At 45.1% G+C, this 21,527-nt stretch overlaps 2 protein-coding genes across 2 annotated transcripts in view; one reads left to right on the top strand and one right to left on the bottom strand.

Annotated features, from left to right (window-relative positions):
• LOC143986903 (uncharacterized) overlaps positions 1-21,527 on the top strand; it is a 1,023,878-nt gene that overhangs the window by 676,759 nt on the left and 325,592 nt on the right. The window lies entirely within an intron of this gene.
• On the bottom strand, positions 10,239-13,876 carry LOC143989322 (uncharacterized). Its single transcript, XM_077489408.1, has 2 exons — positions 13,450-13,876; positions 10,239-12,407 (listed from the first exon to the last, which is right to left on the bottom strand). The coding sequence occupies exon 2, from the start codon at positions 12,391-12,393 to the stop codon at positions 11,833-11,835; it is 561 nt and encodes a 186-aa protein (XP_077345534.1). The 5' UTR covers positions 12,394-12,407; positions 13,450-13,876; the 3' UTR covers positions 10,239-11,832.

Genomic DNA, 21,527 nt, shown 5'->3' with positions numbered 1-21,527 from the left:
ATGAAGAGCTCTAGAATTTCCCGGTAGAGGGCTGTACTGACTTTGGACTTGGTAAAACACAGTGGACCAACACCAGCAGATGACATGGCTCCCCAAATCATCACGGGGTGTAGAAAATGTTGCATTTCATTTGGAAATTGCGGTCCCAGAGTCTGGAAGAGGAGTGGAGAGGCACAGAATCCAAATTGCACGAGGTTCAGTGTAAAGTTTTCACAGTCTGTGGACATTTCATTTCCAGCTTTTTTTTTTTAAACGGCACACAGACCCTCCAAGAGCCCCCCAAATACATAGAAGGAACTCGGGGGTGGGGGGGGGGAGACTGTCGGCTGTTTTGGTAAATTGTAAAACACTCTTCCTTTGTAAATGTCAACACAGCTGCAGCACTTTCTGTACATCACAGAGATGCCCCTTCACAGGTAGGATTAGGACCCCCCCAAGATTAGTACACCCCCCGGAAATGGGACACCCTCAAGACACGTTGTTATTTTACACATTTCAGCTCCTTGGAGGTACATAGCACACCCAGAGAGTGAAGGGTTAATCACAAGCTGATGGTGGCAGTAGCAGTGCTTGTTTTATTCAGCCGGCTCCCAGCTGCACAGTAATGCCCTGTACACACGGGTCGGACTTTCCGACAACAAAATCCATTGGATTTTTTCTGACAGATTTTGGCCCAAACTTGTCTTGCATACACACGGTCGCACAAAGTTGTTAGAAAATCTGATCATTCTGAATGCAGTGACCTACAATATGTATGTTGGGACTATAAACGGGCCAGTAGCCAATAGCTTTCGTCTCTTAATTTATTCTGAGCAAGCATGGCACTTTGTGCGTCGGATTTGTCTACACACGATCGGAATTTATACAATCGGATTTTGTTGTCGGAAAATTTTAGATCCTGCTCTCAAACTTTGTGTGCCGGAAACTCAGATGAAAAAAGTCAGATGGAGCCCACACACACGATCGGAAATTCACACTTTTTCTGAAGGAAAATCTGACCGTGGGTACAGGGCATAAGAGTGATCTGGGTGGCTGTATAGCTGCCTGATCCCATTTATACTGCAAGCAGCACGGCCCCCGCAGTGTGGTTCCTGGGCTCTCTTGTTTCTCTTGGGATCTCAAGACCACACCCAGCGGCTTCAGGAGGCCAAGTGGGAGGGGACTGGTGACCGTCCATCCCCCAATCTCCTCTGAATGAAGACAGCAGTCACCAGCTCTGAGTGCTTCCCTTTTCTGAGCCGTCATTCCCTGGATGACACCGCTAAAGAAGCATCTACCAGAGCGCCATCTGTGCATTGGAGGGTAGAGGAGACATTGTAGATCTAATACACCCCCCATGTCTCATAAAGAGGACCTGTCACCTGCCCAATGATATCACATGGGGGGTTTATTAACTTCTTGTGATAGCAATAAAAAAAAATAATTGTAATAAAATTTACTTAAAAAATTAAAATGATGAAAAAAATGTATATAAAAACATGAAAAGTGACCCCCATTGCCCCGCACACATCTGTAAATGCACCCATACTGTGTATATAAAGCGTGATTGCACCACACATGTGAGGGATCACCACGAATGTCGGAGTGAGAGGAATAACTCTACCACCAGAGATCACACTTATCTCTAAACTGATGAGCAGGAAAGCGCCTCCTATGGAGATTTTTAGGTACTGCAGTATTTTGCCATGTCACCGGCACACACAATGTTATTACTTGACATGTTTGGTATCTATTTACTCATCACAACCTCATCTTTTATATTTTACCTTAAAATTGTGTAGAATGTGTGTGTGTTCCCACCCATGAAAGTGGAGGGCATTTATTTCCGGTGAGTGGTGCCCAGAGGGGGGAGGGGTGACACGAGCACTAATTAGTGTATATATAAAGGAGTGGAGCAATTTCGTCTTCACACTTAATAATGGACTTTGAGGAATGTTTGGAATGTGTTTGTTTTTACGGTTTGTATATTTTCATCATGGCACCAATGTGAGAGGAGAGGTGGTGTTGTGGTTATTACACCAATTTTTCCACTATTTTATGTATAAAAAAAAAGTATTGTAGAAAAGATCACAACATAGAAAATGGGGGAAAGTAGAAAATAAACCCGGATATGAAGGGGACATTTGTGTATGAGGAACACCTTAACAATTACCACCATTTTATTCTCCAGGGCCTCTGCTTTCAGAAAATATATGTTTGGGGGTTTTATTGAATCTTCAGGCCCAAAATCTGCATATTACCATGTGTGCAAAAATAATTGAAAACTAGCTCTGGCAGTGAAAGGGTTAATGTAAGCTAGATGGGATCACTCTGCTGTGGTCACACTCTAATCATTAGAGCTCCCTCTAGATGCAGCCTGGTAATAACATTGCTAGGAGGTCTATTCATTTATCTGCTCCATACTTCCCATCTTTATATAAACGTCTCCTGACATTTAGGGGTCTATTCATAAATAGTAATTATAGATTATTCTCGCGCCACAATGTTTCAAATAAAGAAAAACGGAGTTACGTACCGGTAACATCCTTTTCCGGGAGTCTTTCAGGACAGCCACCTTAGAGAGACCCTGGCTCCTCCCCTCTCAGGAAACACCGCCTTCAATTTCAAGATTTAAGCCTCATCCTCCCTCTGCTCCTCAGTTCTTCCAGAGTACCTCCGGCCAACTGGGGAGACACAAGAACACGTCAAACAAACAAACTTTCAATCTTACCTGACGGTCTCGTGTGACGAGTTCCCGACGATCTCCAAAAACCTGGGTGGGAACCGGGGCTGTCCTGAAAGACTCCCGGAAAAGGATGTTACCGGTACGTAACTCCGTTTTTCCCAAGTTCGTCTTTCAGGACAGCCACCTTAGAGAGGATAAGCGAGCACATTACCTTAGGGTGGGACCACTGCTTGCAGCACTTTACGACCAAAGGCCTGGTCTTTGGCTGACAGGAGATCCAGTCTATAGTGTTTCACGAACGTAGCAAAACTGGACCATGTTGCAGCTCTACAGATCTGTTCAGGAGATGCACCAGCCCACTCTGCCTGAGAAGTTGCCTGAGAAGTTGCCACTGCCCTGGTTGAGTGTGCTCTAATCCCAACTGGGGGTTCTAACCCCCCTGCCACATAAGCCTGCCCAATAGCTAACCTTAACCATCTGGCTATCGTACGTCTAGAGGCTCTGGAACCCTTCCTAGCCCCTGAAAACAACACAAAAAGTGAATCAGACTTCCTGAACTGATTTGTACAATCTAAATAATGAAGGACACATCTTCTAACATCCAATCTATGAAAGATGTGTTCCTGTTCTCTTACTGGATTTGAACAGAAAGTAGGTAGCACAATCTCCTGGGCTCTATGAAAACTAGAGGCTACCTTAGGCAAAAAGGCCGGATCCGTCTTAAAAACGGTCCGGAAAAACCTGAAAAAAAGGTGCCCTAACAGAAAGGGCTTCGAGTTCACTCACTCTCCTTGCTGTAGTGATCGGCACCAATAACACAGTTTTGAGAGTGATCAGTTTTAATGAGCAACATTCCAATGGCTCAAAAGGTTCTCCTGTGAGAAATTGTAAAACTAAAGAAAGATCCCAAACTGGGAAGGGGGACTTTGAAACAGGTCTCTGCCTACTTAGGGCTTTGAAGAATCTCATTATCCAAGGGTCTGAAGCTAGCTGCCTTTCTAAAAACACGCTTAAAGCGGATACCTGACCCTTCAGAGTTCCAAGGGCTAAACCTTTATCTGCCCCAGCCTGTAGGAACTCTAGAACGGCTACAGAGCTGTGTACATTTAAGGAGCTCTCTGAGCACCAGCTATTGAACCGCCTCCATACTTTTAAGTAAATGGTCCTGGTTTCCTTTTTCCTGCAGTTTAGGAGTGTGGCTACTAAGCGATCTGAGAAGCCCTTGCCCTTCAACAGTTCTTCCTCAGACGCCAAGCTGCAAGGTTCCACCGCTCTACCTGAGGACAGCAGATTGGACCCTGAGAAAGGAGATCCTCCTGGACTGGGAGAATCCAGGGGGGTTCTACAGACAGGCCCTTCAGAATGGAGAACCACGGCCTCCTGGGCCAGTGAGGTGCGATTAGAATAAGGATAGTGTTCTCCACCTGAAACTTCCTTAACACTGCCGGAATCAGTACGGGAGGGGGAAACGCATAGCACCTGGAGAAATCCCAATTCTGTGCTAGTGCGTCCACCACCAACGCCCCGTCCCCCTTGTTTATAGAAAAGAAGCTGGCTACTTTTGCGTTTTCCCTCGAGGCAAAGAGGTCTATCGAAGGAATCCCCCACCTCTGGGTGATCATTTCGAAAACCTCCTGTTTGAGAACCCAGTTGCCTTCTCTCAATGTTCTCCTGCTGAGGAAATCTGCCACCTGATTTTGCTCCCCCTTCAAGTGGACTGCTGACAGGGACAGGACATTTGCTTCGGCCCACCCGAGGATGGCTTTTGTTAGGGCCCATAAGGATTCGCTCCTGGTGCCCCCCTGTCTGTTGATGTAGGCTACCACTGAGGAATTATCCGACCTGACTTTTACGTGATGCCCCCTGAATTCTCTCTGAAAGGTCCTGAGAGCCAGATCTACTGCCCTCAGCTCCCTCCAATTCGAGGATCTCTTCGACTCCCTCCTCTCCCAGGTACCCTGTATCAGGCGGGAGTCTAGGTGTGCACCCCAACCTGAGCTGCTTGCATCGGTTGTGACCACCCTGGATATTGGTAAAACCCACTCTAGGCCCTGGGACAAATTTGCTCCCTTTCTCCACCACCGGAGGGACCTCTTTACCTGGTCCGGAACCGACACCAAAGAATCCAGGGACCCCTGGCTGTGATCCCAAACCTTCAGCATAAATAATTGCAGGGGACGGTAATGTAATCCCGCCCACTGGACCGCCGGGAGCGTGGACGTCAGCAAACCCAATGCCGACATGACCCTCCTTACTGAGATCTGGTGGCTGCCCTGGAGAAACAACAGTGCCTTGTCTACCTTTTGAATTTTTTCTGAAGGGAGGAAGACTTTCTGTACTGTTGAGTCCAACACATATCCCAGGAAGGTGACCCTCTGGGAAGGATCTAAGTTGGACTTCTCCAGGTTCAGAAGCCAACCCAAGTTTACTAACAGGTCTCTTGTTGTCTGTAAATCTCGAGTCAACTGTGTCGGAGAAGGGGCAAACAGGAGAAGATCGTCGAGATACGCGATCACTGAGATTCCCCTGAGACGCAGATAAGCCAGAACTTCTGCCATTACTTTGGTGAAGATCTGGGGGGAAGAGGATAGCCCAAAGGGAAGTGCTTTGAACTGTAGGTGTAGCACCCCTACCGAGGTTCTTACTGCCAGTCTGAGGAAACGCTGGTGGGCCTCTGCGATGGGAATATGCAGGTATGCATCTTTTAAATCTATCGATGCCATGAAACAGTTTGGTGGAAGAAGTGCTTTCACCGAGTAAACTGAATCCATCCGAAACCTTTTGTAAGTGACTGAGACATTCAGAGGCTTCAGGTTCAGGATAAGCCTGAACTTTCCCGAAGGCTTGCGAACCACAAACACGTGGGAATAGAAGCCCCTGCCTGTCTCTCCTGCTGGGACCCGTACTACCACTTCTTGCTCCTCTAACTCCTGCAGAGAGGAAAGAAGGGCAGACGATTTTTCTGCACATTTTGGCAGCTCGGTGACAAGGAGTCTCAGAGGGGGGAGTTCTGAAAACTCCAAACGGTAACCCCTTCTGATGACCCCCAACACGAACTGATTGGAGGTGATCATCTCCTACTGTGGGAGGAAGGCCCCCAACCTTCCTCCCACTGTGACCCTGTCACTGAGACTTTTTAGGCTGTTCAGGAGGGCGAAAAATTGCTCCCCCGCGCCCTTTGCCCTTGAGCCCCCAACTTTTCTTCTGCCGATTAGTTCTAGGGGCTTCAAACTTCTTCTGGGGATGAGTCTTTTTCTTTGACTGCTCCCCAAATTTCCTCTTAACGGGAAAGGCCTTTTTCTTATCCGCCGTGCGATCAAGCACTGCTTCAAGACCTGGCCCAAACAGCAAGTCTCCTGTAAAGGGGATCCCACAAAGCTTTGCTTTGGACACATTGTCTCCCTGCCAGGTCTTCAGCCATAAAGCCCTCCTAGCTGAGTTGGTCAGAGCCGAGGACCTTGCAGACATTCGCACGGATTCAGCTGAAGCATCCGCAATGTATGCTATCCCTTTAAGCAGCATGGAAAAGGAGGATAGAATGGTCTCCTTTGCCGTCCCTGCTTCAATGTGCGCATTAATTTGGGTAAGCCAATACTCCATATTACGAGCCACCACTGTGGCTGCCATGGCCGGTTTAAGATTCCCCTGTGATGAATCCCAGGCTTTCTTTAGGAGTGAATCCATCCTTCGATCCATAGGGTTTGAAAGTACCCCCATGTCCTCGAAGGCCAGATCAGTGTGTCTGGACACCTGGGAAAAAGCAGCATCTAATCTGGGAGATTTATTCCAGACGAGAGTCTCCTCTTCTGAAAAAGGAAACCTTCGTTTTAATGTCCCAGAAAAGAAAGGTTTCCTCTCAGGATCCTGCCATTCCTTCTTGATGGCATCGATCAAGATGTCATGCACCGGGAACACCCGTTTTTTCTGTTCCCCCATGCCCTTGTACATCTGATCATGGAGTGACAATGCCTTCTTTTCCTCTTGTATGCCTAAAGTGGTATGAATAGCTCCTAAGAGCTCATCCACTTCCTCCAGGGAAAGCTTATACCGTGAGGTTCTACTGGATTCCCCATCCAACCCCTCATCATCAGATTCCCCTTGGGAGTCTGAGCCGACACTGTCAACCTCTTCCTCAGCTTCCTCTCTGGGACCCCCTGGATTCTCTCCACCTGCAGGAGGAACATCCACAGGGCTGGATGGTACACTCTGCTGCGCTGGTGTAGGAGTGCTCTGGGGCTGAGGCCACTGTAAACTAGAAAAAAGTGTCTGGAAGGACTGGAAAGTATTAGAGAGTTCCTTCACAGAAGCCGCCAGATCTGCCCCCTGTTCTGCTGCCTGCTCTCTAACCAATCCCTCAATACACTCTCTGCAAAGTGCCTTGGACCAGGAATCCCCCATAGAGGCTCTACATGAAGGACACTTCTTCCTAGAACCATGGGGGGACTTGCTTGTGGCTTTCTGAAAGACAGAAATAAAAGAGAGAGCAGCATAAAATTAAAAAAGAAAAAGAAACACCAGCGCTACATAGAGGACCACCGGGAGTGCCCCCCCCAGGATCAACCACCACCAGGATCCCAGACGCACTGCCCTTCCCCCCGACCACCAAGGGGGAAAAAACACCAGTGGAGCTACTGGTTATAATGTAAGGGAACACCTCCCCAGGGTTCCCCTTACCTTTGAGTGGCTGGTGCTGTTATCTCCAGGAGCTCTTGGAGCCTCTGCTTCAGACATTCTCCTGTTGAGGAAGAGTGGTGCGAACATGCCTCCTACAGCTGCCTGTACAACTTCAGAAAGAGAGGCTGCACCAGCCGAACGCTTGGTCCCCTTTCACGTGCCGCGTCCGGAACCGGAAGATGCGGATACAACGAAGAAGTCCGCCCCCACCGGAACTGACGTCGCCCGTCATCCGGTCCGGCCTCCAGCTCCAAGCCGACTGCTAACACAGGGGGACCTTGGACGTCTCGTTGCAGCGCCCCCCTGGGCGAACGAAGGGATGGACCGCCCCAAACTTCCTGCTTTCCCCAAGCGAAGTTTAGAGTGCGTGTAAAAAAGGTCAGTACGAGGGTCCAGCTCCCCAGCCGACCGGACTGCCTACCCTGTTGCAGCACCCTCCTGGGCGAACGAACAGGAGAACCTCTAAAACTTCCTGCTTTCCCCAAGCGAAGATTAGGGTACATGTAAAAGACGGTCAGTCAAAAACCAGCTCTCTGGCCGCCCAGACTGCCGAACCCATCGTAACACCCGCCTGGGTGAACGAACGAGTGAACCTCTAAAACTTCCTGCTTTCACCAAGCGAAGATAGAGTACATGTAAGACGGTCAGTACGACAGAGTCGGACTGCCGAACGGAGTCAGGGCTCCGTTTCAGATACGTAGCCTCAGTTTCGCCAACTGATTTAGCTAAGGTTCCTTAGCGGTGTCTCCCCGCCGGAGGAAACACCATAACTGAGGAGCAGAGGGAGGACGAGGCTTAAATCTTGAAATTGAAGGCGGTGTTTCCTGAGAGGGGAGGAGCCAGGGTCTCTCTAAGGTGGCTGTCCTGAAAGACGAACTTGGGAAAAGTACGGCAAGATAAAAAGAGAAAATGTAGCTGCAGTAAAACATCGACAGGGGTTCAAACCCTCCCCTAAATCGATAAAATGTATATATGCTGAATGGTGTTGCACTCCACTATTAGTACAAATAGATAAACTAAATAAATATGGATATATCTGTCAATATACAATGTGCAAATCATTATCTAATAACTGTTATCTCTTCAAATAGTAAGTAAATGCTCCTTCAAATACTTATTTTGAATCTAAACGCATGCATAAAATCCCTCTTCCACTAAAGTGCATCTAGTGACAATAAACAATAAAGTGCATTCAGTGCCAAAAAATAATACATATAATCAAGCTAAAAATATGTATATATATTAGATATAAAATATAATTCGATATATAGTGTAAACCACAAAATTAAGTAGTATAAAAAGTCTGAAAAGTAGCCAAACAATGGATAATTGGATATCCAATATGGTGCAATGAAGTAATAGTGAAAGTGTCTATTTCTGTAAAAGAAAAAGGTTCTCAGTCCACATCAAGACATGCACTTTGTGTATCCACTCTGTGTCATAAACATAAGATGACTCCGTGAGTAAACAATAATTCCACCGGTGATCACGGGAATAGGTGTCCACACACTAGGTGCAATGGCTACCTTACCTTACTGCTGTAAACAGCAGATATTTCTTTCAACATGCAGATGGTATAGGCAATATGGGTGGTCCCCTCTAGGTCCTCAGCCCCAAACCAATATTCACATCCATAGGAGAAAAGAAGGAGCTCCAATAGTGAAGTATGTAATAAAATCAAACTTTATTCTAAAAAGGACATAGTCCTGGGTACTCACATTTAAAATGAAGCATATAGGCAAACTATAAACAAAGCAGCAGCATCGAACGAACGGACACCACGTTCGTACTACGGACGTCACTTCCGGTATCCTCCTCGTCCAATCCTACGCGTATCGTCACTTGGACATGTGACTTCATCAGGGAATCTTTCTATACTACTTAATTTTGTGTTTTACACTATATGCACTATGGATCAAATTATATTTTCCATCTAATATATATATATACATATTTTTAGCTTGATTATGCACTTTATTGTTGATTGTCACTAGATGCACTTTAGTGGAAGAGGGATTTTATGCATGCGTTTAGATTCAAAATAAGTCTTTGAAGGAGCATCTACTTACTATTTGAAGAGATAACAGTTATTAGATAATTTGCACGTTGTATATTGACAGATATATCCATATTTATTTAGTTTATCTATTTGTACTAATAGTGGAGCGCAACACCATTCAACATATATACATTTTATTCATAAATAATATACATAATAATCTGCCGGTGACAATGCATGTACATTCCTTCTGTGTGGATGGGGGGATTGAAGGAAATAAGAGATCTGCTGAGCTGGTTGAAACTTTTCCATCAAATGAAAATAAACGATGTTACATTTGTTCATTAGATGGTGATAACATGATTCTTGGCGCCATCTAATGGCAAAATGCTAATTTTAAGGTTTAATATTGTTGCTTTGATTAATTTATACCCTGCAGTGTGTTCTGTACTCACCAGTGTATGAGGATGAGCTCAGTTATCTGTATGAAGACATGTCTGATGAAGAAAACTAAGGGGGTCTACTTGACAAGCATTCACCCAAATTCTGTCCATAATGTAGCAAAGTGATTTCCTATGATGGTCAGCTCCATCTAGTGACCATAATGGGGTATTGTGCGTGACATATCTCCATCAGTAAAAAAATATCACCATACTGCATTATGACCACTAGATGGAGCCAAGGAAATTTGTATATGAAATAAAATACATCCAATATTCATCACAGTTGGGTGAATTCTGCTCACATTAAAATTATAATTCTTTTTTTTTTATATAAAAAAAGAGGAATCTTTGGCTACTATTAATGTACCACATCCAATATACTGTATATATCATTTCAAAAAAGAACCTTGTATGTCGGACTTTATTGGTACAAAAAAGGGCAAACACAACAATGACATAAAATATAAATCTTTATTACAAATAGTAAATTTATGTGTTAAAACCACATGGGAACAAATCCATCAAACATTAGGCCACATAGATTCATAATGACTCATTTAGCATTGCCAAATTGTCCAATAAGTTGACGCGTTTCACATCAATAAGCTTCTTCAGGACCTTTTATGCCTTGGCAGCAAAGAAAATCAGCCAAACTAAAAAAAACATACAGAATATAAACACATAGCAATCTCATAATTTTATAACATCATAAATTACCATCTGTGCCACTTACACAACGCTTGGGGGACATAGCAAGGAGACGACGATAAATGGCGAGGTCAAAGTAGTTTACACAGTCAACTGGTCATGAGTTATGATAATAGACATGTGCATGAAAAAAATAACTTTTATTTACTTGTACAAAATAAAAGTTACACCCAAGCACATAAAATGAAGTTACTCACCATTTCACAGGCGCACACAAATGTAAAGTTTGACATGTTGGGTATCTATTTACTCTGCTTTTATATTGTAAATAAATGGTTAATTTATTGTGTTTTTCTGCCCCCTAAGATTAAGAGAAGTGTGTTTTTTGCACTAATATCATGTGACATAAAAATATGCAACTGCTGGCATTTTATTCTCCAGGGTGTCTGCTTTCAATGTTTTGGGGGTTTTATATAATCTTCAGGCCTAAAATTATTTTTCATATGTGGGCAAAAAACACAAACGCTCTGGCAGTGAAAGAGTTAAAGGAAACGTTCACCTTCGGGAAGATGTTACATGTTCCTGTTCCTGCAGCAGCTCAGCGATCCGAGTCCTCTGTGTGACAGCAGTGCGGGGAGAAGTTCCCCGTACCGGCTGTCACTTTATGAAAAGAGTGCAGCCGTGCCATTCATTCACAGAGTTCTGTCCTTTGCCGATGTCGGCTTGTGAGCTCTCTGGTAGATGATTGGTTCTTCCTGTCACTGTAACTGCCTTCCCGTATAATGTACAGGCAGACAGATTACACGGACAGTCTGCAGGAGTCCTGCATAGCACCAGCCATCACCACATCATGGCTGAAATGCTTTCCAGGCGCCTAAAAAAATAAATATATATATTGTAAATTAAAAATGTTTTACCTGCAGAAAATGTGAATTTATTATTTTTTATAAAAGGTGAACTTTTCCTTTAACAGAGCGGACACCGGAGCGTGATTTGTCTGCTAAGCATGCGCTTGTACTGAGCACCCAAGTTAAAAATTACCCCAACATTCCTAAAAGTACCTCAGATTTATATATGGTTTTGGTTAAAATTATCTTTTATTTTATCAGGACAAGGAGATTGTCATAAGAGACTAATAGAGGAGACCCCGATTTGGTCCCTTGGATGAGTCGTTTTTAAAAAAAATGTCCACACCCCGGAACTGTTTCTTCCATGATGAAGATCAGCCATGGAGTATATCTGAGGTGTATATCAGGGTGAGCTTCTTCCCCACATGAGAGCTGTGATGTCCAGCAACATTCATATAGAAGACATTTCCCACACTCAAGGCACTAATACACCTCGAGTGTTGTGTGGGATCCCTGATGTACAGGAAGACAGGACTTCAGTGAGGAACAATTCCCTCACTCAGGACAGGAATACGGCTTCTCCCCTGTGTGAGATCTCTGATGTGCGGAAAGACTGGACTTCCGTGAAAAACATTTCCCACACTCAGGACAGGAATATGGCTTCTCCCCTGTGTGAGATCTTTGATGTGTATAAAGATGGGACTTCTGTGAAAAACATTTCCCACACTCAGGACAGGAATACGGCTTCTCCCCCGTGTGAGATCTCTGATGTCTGGAAAGATTGGACTTATCTGAAAAACATTTCTCGCAGTGAGGACAGCAATACGGCTTCTCCCCTGTGTGAGTTCTTTTATGCACATTAAGATTGGATTTAAAACAGAAACACTTCCCGCACTCAGTACAGGAAAAGCTCTTCTCTGTTGGAAGGACGGCCCCGTCCTGCACAGTCTGAGGTTCCTCAGGATAAGAAGAATACGATGGTCCATCTACACTGTGTGATGCCAGATGGACATTTGAGGTAGTCGGGTTTTCTCCTGGACTATACTGTGTGATGTCCTCATCTTCTACTTTACAGTCTGGAGACAAAGTGAGACAATCCTCTGAGGTTTTCCTCATCTCCCGTCCATCTACTAAAATAGAAATACAAAGATTATTACTAGACATCAGCTGATTGGTTCCCCTAAACCAGGACTCCGCCCACATCAGGCAGCTTTGTCTCTGAGGATCTTACAATTCCCCCCTCAAGGTAACTAAGAAATGGGTCCTCTGATCTCCTACCAGATCATTTCTTTATTCATGGACCTTAGTCAGAGAGTGAGGAAACAATGAGTGTTCTGTCTCTCCAATCTAAGCATTGAAAGTGTTATCTCTGTAAATTACAGTTGTGTTGAGATATCAGTAAAGCAATCTTTGTTTATTCAGCTGACAGTGACTCAATCCAGATGACACCTTGAAGATCTTGTGAAGTTTAACCACTTCCCATCCCACATCATCATATGACGTGCGCAAGGTGGCTCTCTCATCCTGGGTGGGCGTCATATGATGTCCTTGGCTTCCCGCCTGCATAGGGGCACACATGCCTGTCACGTCACCAAGGAACTGATGCATGTGCCCAGCGGCCACGATGTCCTCCGGGCACATGGGATCGCTGGTGACAGAGCAGAAACCTGGATCTGTGTGTGTAAACACACAGATCCACGTTCTGTCAGGGGAGAGGAGACAGATCATGTGTGCCTAGTATATAGGAACACTGATTGTCTCCTCCCCTATTGAGTCCCATCCCCCCCACAGTTAGAACACACAGTCAGGGAACACATTTAACTCCTTGATCGCCCCTAGTGTTATTTACACAGTAATCAGTGGTTATTTATAGCACTGATCACTGTATAACTGTCAATGGTTTCAAAAAGGTGTCAAAAGTATTCGATGTGTTCACCACAATGTCGCAGTCACAATAAAAATCGCAGATCACCACCATTACTAGTAAAAAATAAATAAATAAATAAAAATGCCATCAATTTATTATAGCAAAAAGTAACAAATATTGTGCGTTTTTTTTTTCAAAATTGTCACTCTTTTTGTTTATAGTGCAAAAAAAAAAAAAACGCAGAGGAGATCAAATTCCACCAAAAGAAAGCTCTATTTGTGGGAAAAAAACTGAGTTAGACTTACCGGTGACGGTATTTCTAAGAGCCTTTCAGGACAACCCCAGAGAGAGTGTAGCTCCACCTTTTTCTCAGGAAACACATGCCCACTTTAAAAACACCTCCTCTTCCCCCATGGCTTCAGTTATTGTGGCCTTCCGACACTGGAAAACAAAGCACAGAAACCACACCACCATGGTAGAACTTAATACATTTACTAAGCATAACCTAGGGAGGGAAGTAACGGTTGTCCTGAAAGGCTCTTAGAAATACCATCACCGGTAAGTCTAACTCAGTTTTTCTCAAATAGCCTTTCAGAACAACCCCGGAGAGGATAACCGAGAAACTTACTCTAGGGCGGGACTACTGGCTGCAGTACCTTCCTGCCGAAGGCCTGATCTGCCGCAGACAGTAGATCTAACCGATAGTGCCGGAGAAATGTCGAATAACTGGACCAAGTGGCAGCCTTGCAGATCTGCTCAGGCGTCGCACCGGCCCTTTCAGTCCAGGACACTGCCGTAGATCTAGTACAGTGAGCGGCAATACCTGAGGGGGGCATTTCTCCTATCGCTTTATAGGCTTCTGCTATAGCCAGCTTAAGACACCTACACAGCGTACTCTTAGACGTATCCCCCTTACGTGATCCTGAAAATATCACAAAAAGGGTGTTTGATCTTCTAAAGTCTTTTTAGTAATTTTCAAAAACTGGAGTAAGCATCTTCTCACATCCAATGTGTGGAAAACTTCCTCTCCCGCATTAGCTGGGGTTGCAGAAAAGGTAGGCAACACTATCTCCTGCGATCGATGAAAGGCTGAGGATACTTTAGGTAGGAAAGCTGGATCCGTCCTCAGTACTACTCTGTCCGGATAGACTCTAAGGAAGGGTTCTGTAATAGCTAAAGCTTGCAGCTCGCTGATCCTCCTAGATGAGGTGATGGCCACTAAAAAGATCGTTTTCAGAACCAAGAGGCTTCTTGTAAGGGTTCAAACGGTGCTCCCGAGAGACCCTGCAAAACGGTTGACAAATCCCAACTGGGAAAGTCTTTGAGGGCTACTGGTCTACTTTGAGCAAGAGCCCTAAAAAAAAATCTAGAAATTGAAGTCTTTTTTGATAAAATCTTTTCAAAGAAAACTGATAAGGCCGCCACCTGAGTCTTCAGTGTGCTGGCTTTTAGTCCCTTCTCCATTCCTTCATGGAGAAACTCCAGGACGGACACTGTGCTCTTGACTTTGAGCTCTCTGGACCTACACCAGGAGTTGTACTTCTTCCATACCTTCATGTAAATTGCCGGAGTGACTGCTTTCCTGCTGGATAGCAGAGTCTTTACCACTTTATCCGAGAGCCCTTTCGCTTTTAAGAGGTCCTCCTCAGAAACCAGGTGGTTAGCTGTAGAAATTCCACTTCTGGATGATTTACTGACCCCTGGGATAACAGATCTTTTCTGGGTGGTAACCTCCATGGAGGCTTCGAGGCTAGGTTTCGAAGTCCCGCAAACCATGGTCTTTTTTGCAAAAAAGGAATGACCAGTATTAAGTCCATCCTTTCTTCTCTGAACTTCCTCAGAACTAGTGGAATTAGAGGAAAGGGGGAAAAGCTTAGCACAGCTGGTAGTGCCAGGGGTAGACAAACGCATCCAGCCCTACTGCGTCTCCTCGGTGAAGAGAAAAGAATCTGCCCACCTTTGGGTTCTGCTGGCTGGCAAAAAGGTCTATCTGTTGAACCCACCAAGCCTCGGAAATCATCAGGAACACCTCTTGATTCAGGCTCCATTCTGCCTGTAGCAATTTCTGTCTGCTTAGGAGGTCTGCAAACAAGTTTTGGGAACCCTTCAGATGCACTGCCGATAGTGAGGCCGTGTTCTGCTCTGCCCAGGCTAACAACAAATTGGTAAACTCCATCAAGCTTTGGGCTTCCTGCTTGGACCAGACCCCTTGAAATGTTTGACCATCCAGGTGGGCCCCCCAGCCCCAGGCACTTGCATCTGTTGTCAGTCGCTTGTCCATGGGAAAAGTCCATGCCAGAGCTCTTGAGAGATTTGCTTGGTCTCTCCACCACCAGAGAGCCATTTTCGTCCTTGACAAGATCCTTAACTGCTTCTCTAGAGGATCCTGATAGGACCAGCTTGACAGAATCTCTCTCTGAAGGGGTCTGGAATGGAACCTGGCCCATTGAATGGCCGGAATTGCTGCCGTAAGCAGACCCAGAACTGCCATAGCCGTCCTGACCGAGACTGCCTGGTTGCCCTGTATCTGCTTTACAGCTAGCTGCAACTTTTGCTGCTTCTCCAGCGGGAGGAACACTTTTTGGAGAACCGAGTCTATCGCTTACCCCAAAAATGTCATCTCCTGTGAGGGGACCAGGTTTGACTTCTCCAGATTCAGAAGCCACCCCAGGTCCTCGAGGTGAGACTGGGACGTCTGGAGATTGACTAGGACCTGCTTCCTGGAGACCGCAAAAAACAAAAGGTCGTCCAGATAAGGGACGACTGAAATCCCCTTTAATTTCAGGGGCTCCAGAGCCTCTGCCATAATCTTTGTAAAAACTCTGGGAGAGGACAAAAGTCCGAATGGCAGAGCCCTGAATTGGAGGTGCCACACCGAGCTCCCCAAATTCAATGCCAGGCGCAGGAACTGCTGTGATGCCGGATGAATAGGTATATGAAGGTAGGCATCCCTTAGATCCAGGGATGCCATAAAACAGTTTGGGGTCAACAATTTTGTGATGGAAAAAAATTGTACCCATCCTGAAATGTTTGTACCGTATAGACCTGTTCAGAACTTTCAAGTTCAGGATCAGACGGTACTTCCCTGAGGGTTTCCTCACCAGAAAGACATGGGAGTAAAAACCCCTGCCCTGCTGATTTACTGGGACTTGGATTAGAACCTCTTTCTGTATCAGCTCCTGTAATAAGAGCTTCATTGCAAAGGCCTTCTCCTGATCTCTCGGGAAAGCCGTCACATAGAACCTGCTCGGGGGTGGTTCTGAAAACTCCAACCTGTACCCCTGATCGACTACGCTTTTCACAAACATATTTGGAGACAGCCTGTCCCACTGTTCACGAAATGCTGACAGTCTCCCCCCCACTGGGGAGAGATTGTCACTTGCTCTTGGAGGTCTGCTCTGGGGGAGATCTAAAGAGAACTCCACCCCTACCTCTACCTCTCTGTGAATCCCACCGGCTCTTACGGTCCTGGTCTTTTTTATGGGACTGTTGAAGAGCACAAAAATTCTTTTTGGTAACTTGCTTTTTCTTGGCTGGAAAGGCCTTCTTTTTATCAGCCGTCCTATCCAGCACTGACTCTAGATCGGGCCGAAGAGCAAGTCACCTGAAAAAGGCAGACCACACAATTTGACCTTGGAGGCTGTGTCTCCAGACCATGTTTTCAGCCAAATTGCCCTCCTGGCTGAATTCACAAGAGCCGAGGACCTGGCAGCTAGCTTGACAGACTCTGCTGATGCATCTGCCATATATCTGACTGCATTTAGAATTAGTGGGAAAGACTCTAAGAGATCCTTGCGGGGCGTCCCTGCTTCTACATGGCTCTTCAGTTTCTCCACCCAGCATTCCAGGTTCCTGGCCACTACCGTAGCAGCCATGGCCACTTCAGACTGACTGATGCTGCATCCCAGGCTTTCTTGAGGATGGTGTCAGCTTTTTTATCTATTGGGTCTTTTAGGACCCCCATATCCTCAAAGGCTAGATCCGTTTGCCTAGATACCTGCAAGAAAGTTGCATCGACTCTGGGTTTTTTGTTCCACACCTCAGAATCCCTATCCTCAAAGGGAAACCTTCTCTTGAGAGCCTTGGAGAAAAAAGGGGCTTTTTCTGGGTCCTTCCACTCTTTTCTCACCGTATCCGAGAGGACCCTGTAGACTGGAAAAACTCTCCATTTTGTTTTGTCCAACCCCTGGTACATTTTGTCATGAATTGACAGTTGTACCTTTTCCTCCTGGATTTCTAGAGTCGTGTAGATTGCTCTAAGGATGTCATCTACTTTCTCTAGCGATAGCTTATAGCGAGAGCCCCTGCTATCTTCTTCCTCCTCCTCTTCAGAATCCCTGGTGGAGATAAGAGTACTACCCCCTTCGTCTCCAGAGTCCTCGGTCTCAACCGGTCTGGATGACAATGCCCTGGGGCTAGGTGGCAAGTTCTGAGGCTCGGTCTGTCCGGAAGGGTTTTGTATCAGGATGGACCTGACTGAACTCAATGAGTTTGTCAGTTCCTTAACCGGAGGAAAATAACTCCTTATACTGCTGGGATGTTTCCTCTTCCACCAACTCCCTGACACAGGCTCTGCACATTGCCTTCTGCCACGAGTCTCTAAGGGGGTTTTTGCAAGAAGGGCATTTCCTCTGGCTTGGTTTAGACTTCCCTAGTGACTTTTCCTGAAACGACATACAGGTTAAACTCACTAAATGTTTTAACTACCAGCTGCTAACACCAAGCCAGTGCAGAGACCCGCCACCAAACAAACCACTAGTGAGACCCCTGAACTAGGCTGCAAAGGTCAGAGAGAAGTCATCTCTGACCTGCGACAGGCCCCCGAGAGGGGAAAAACAGACAAAAAACACCACAAGCATAGCCCAATAGCAAAGCAGAGGGTGCCGCTGCACCTTACATACCTGGGCTGCACCAGTGCTAGGAGCGCCTGTCTCCGCCATTGCTGACTTGCACTCCTCCATTCCGCCGAGTGAGACAGCTTCTTGTCATTTCAGTTCTGCCATCCATTTGAATTTTCCCGTCATCAGGGCTAGCGGAGGCACACAGTCACCTGACCCACCCCATGGTCCCTGCGTTCCAGGCGCTTGAACCACGGTGCCACGCCCCCTCAGAGCACCTGAGCGTCACCAGAAACTACGCTGTTGCCGCCCAGGACCCGGCACCGAGAACGGAGCCACGCTGCTGACCTGCAGCGACCTCTGCCAGCAGCAGAGCCTACCCTGCGCTGTCCAGCGGACACCGGCACATGATGCCGGCACTCTGAGGGTCTTCGCTCCCATGAGATGGTGGGATCAGGAGACCTCTCCCACTGGAGATGCTGCTGGTGGCCAAAGAACAACAACCACCGCAAAGGTAAGGCTTTACTCCCCCGGAGAGAGTGTAGCTTCCCCCTGGTTCCAGGCAAATGCTTCCCCCATGGAGGAAACACAATAACTGAAGCCATGGGGGAAGAGGAGGTGTTTTTAAAGTGGGCATGTGTTTCCTGAGAAGAAGGTGGAGCTACACTCTCCGGGGTTGTCCTGAAAGGCGATTTGAGAAAAAGGACATCAATTATGTTTGAGCTCAACATCACAGCACAATTTACAGTTAAATCGATGCAGTGCCCTATCGAAAAAAAATGGCCCAGTCGGGGGGGTAAATTCTTCCGGGGCTGAATTGGTTACCTTCTACTTTCCCATCGTTACTTAGCATAGTCTCTGTAATAAGACCCATAGGCCAAAAGTTGTGATGGAAGACAACCATCTGGCCTTCAGAAAGAAGCTCAAGACCCATCTCTTCTGAAGACCCAGGCGGACACTGGCAGCAAAAGCACCTTGAGGCGATTTCGTTTGCATATGTAATGCTATACAAGTTATTCATTCATTCAGAATCTGTCTCTTTCAAGAGAACTATGTCTCCCACTTGTAGGTTGGATTTGCTAGTTTGTCATTTACTGCGACTTTGAAGTTTAGAATGGTACTCCATCTTCCAGTGGTTCCAAAACACAATAGCAAAAATGTTGAACCTGTTTCCATTGATGCTTGTAAACGTTAGGGTAATCAACTTCCTCTGTGGGAATAGTGGCTATCCCAATATATTGGGTAATAAGAGTGGCTGGAGTGAGCAATAATGGAGACACTGGATCTGAGGACACAGAGACCAGTGGCCTTGCATTGGTTATAGTAGACAAGAAGAGTGACTAAGATTTCATGGATAAGCTGGGAAGTTTTCTGGTCCAGTAGCATAGAGTCCCAGATTTTTCTTACAACTCCAATCATGCGTTCCCAAGAGCCTCCCATGTGAGAGGAATGAGGTGGGTTGACTTCCCATTTATACTTGTTGTCATTCAAGAAGATCACTATCTTTACTTCTCCTTTAAAATTAGCCCCACAGTCAAATCCAAGTAACTTAACAGGTCTTCGCACAGAAACACATCATGAAGGCATTAATGAAACAGGAAGAGACCATTGATTCTATCACTTTGATGTGCACTGTCTAACTAACAAAGCAATAATGCGATGATGTCCTGGAATAATGAGGGGATTATTTTCTCCACTGAACTAATTAGATCTTCCAATGTGACCACCAACTCGAAATAACTTGTGATCAATTATTGGATTTAATTTGTACAGAGGGCTATCCTTAGAGGTTGAGTTCCTTTGATATGTTAACAATCTCTTGTGAGTACACTTTATGTTGGACACATTGGATGATAACCCTTTCTGTTTGAGCGACTTCCTCAATCGTGGAGGGGCCTTTACAGATGTCCCATTTGTGACACTCCTTTTCAGTGCTAGAGCAGTTTGCAAATTGATGAGCAATGTGAATAAGATGTGCAATGGCTCATACAACAAAGTACCACTTAGAGAAGTGTTCAAAACAGGGAGGACTCGGCCTTACCTTGCTTTCACAGGTGTTGAGTAGTTTTACAGTAACACCTCTGATTTCCTTATCAGATTCTGGTTAAACCAGTTCAAAGGGTAGAATTTATAGAAATTAATATGAGTTTATCATTCAAGAGTACTGGTGGAGATAGCCATGATGTGTCCATAAATGCGGTACTGGGTACTGCATGACGCAATTAGCAGGGTTGAGGTTAGTGGGAACATAGTTCCATTGTTAAGGCGTAGAGAACTTCCTAATGCGTTCCACTCTGTTACCAACATACATATAAAACTGGCATATTTGATTGTGTATATATCCTAGCACTATTTTGTTGTCTGTATAAAAGTCAAAAGCAGTCTATTTCAATATCTTTTTTGAAGGATGGAAAGGACTAAATCAGGCAAGGAATTATCAGCGCACCTCATCCCGGTTTTAGCAAATAAGGAGAAACGGAGAGGGGTAAATGGGACTGTTGCGGTGCTGATATTAGTAGGAAAAATAGAATTTGTTTAAAAGGGATATTTTATTAAGTATACTAAAAATGGCCAAAAAAAGGTCAATAAATACAAAATTAGAAAACAGCAAATATTGATTTTCATACAGACAATGTGCAAAGTCCATCAATTAGTTTAAATAACCAAATTCTTGGCGGTTCAGATGAAAAATTCCCGATATGTTTCGCCTACTATTAGGCTTCTTCAGGGGAGCCAATGGATGATGGAAGGAGAAATATTATATTTGTAAAAACAGGTAAGAGAGTTTGCTGTAGAAAAAATATAACAAAATTAATGGAGCTGGTCATATTGAGAGAACACATCCTAAATCCCCACCAAAGCCCACGTGTCTCAAAAAGTTCAACGGATGATAAATGTAAAGCAATACCTGTCAATCTCAAACAAATTCGCCTATGCCCTGAAATGAAGACCCCACTCAGAGTTGGAAACGAGCCATATACGGCAAAAGGTCATACCTGTATGGGTTGGATGTGAGGTGTGTCACCTAAAGAAAGCTGTAAATTAGCAAATAAGAGGTCCTTAAAGATTTTTGAAACTGGTATGGTAACCTGAATTATAATAGAAAGATAAAAAGAAAAAGAAAAAAAAAAAAAGGGATTCTTTAAATTTATTATCCAAATAAAACTGATGGGTAATATCAAAATAATAAATGGAGTATGCCTAAAAATAAGCAAAATGAAGAATTTACTTGGCAAATTGCTCAAAAAAGTTTAGCCAAAGTCATTAATAATTGCTTACCATAAGCAAGAAGAAGCAGCAGACTCAGCTGTTGCTATATTAAACAAGCTATCAGCACGGAACCACTATGTAGCAGGAAGCTGCAGAGTCAGGCCAGTCAAGCTTTAGGTAGAGCGGTTTGGGGAGATTGGTCTAGAATATAAGAAAGAACAATGCCAGAACTGATGATCAGAGGTTATAAAAGTAGAATAAAGGAAATTGGAAAAGCGGCATGGTATGTGTGGACATGCCATGTGCTTTTCTACAGACTGACCTTCACGGCGGGA

The sequence above is a fragment of the Lithobates pipiens genome, unplaced genomic scaffold (genome assembly GCF_037356315.1).
Source record: "Lithobates pipiens isolate NorthernLeopardFrog02 unplaced genomic scaffold, aLitPip1_a1.2 Scaffold_18, whole genome shotgun sequence".
Lineage (NCBI taxonomy): Eukaryota > Metazoa > Chordata > Amphibia > Anura > Ranidae > Lithobates > Lithobates pipiens.
The sequence above is the reverse complement of the archived record's forward strand: the minus strand, read 5'-3'. Positions and strand labels throughout refer to the sequence as shown.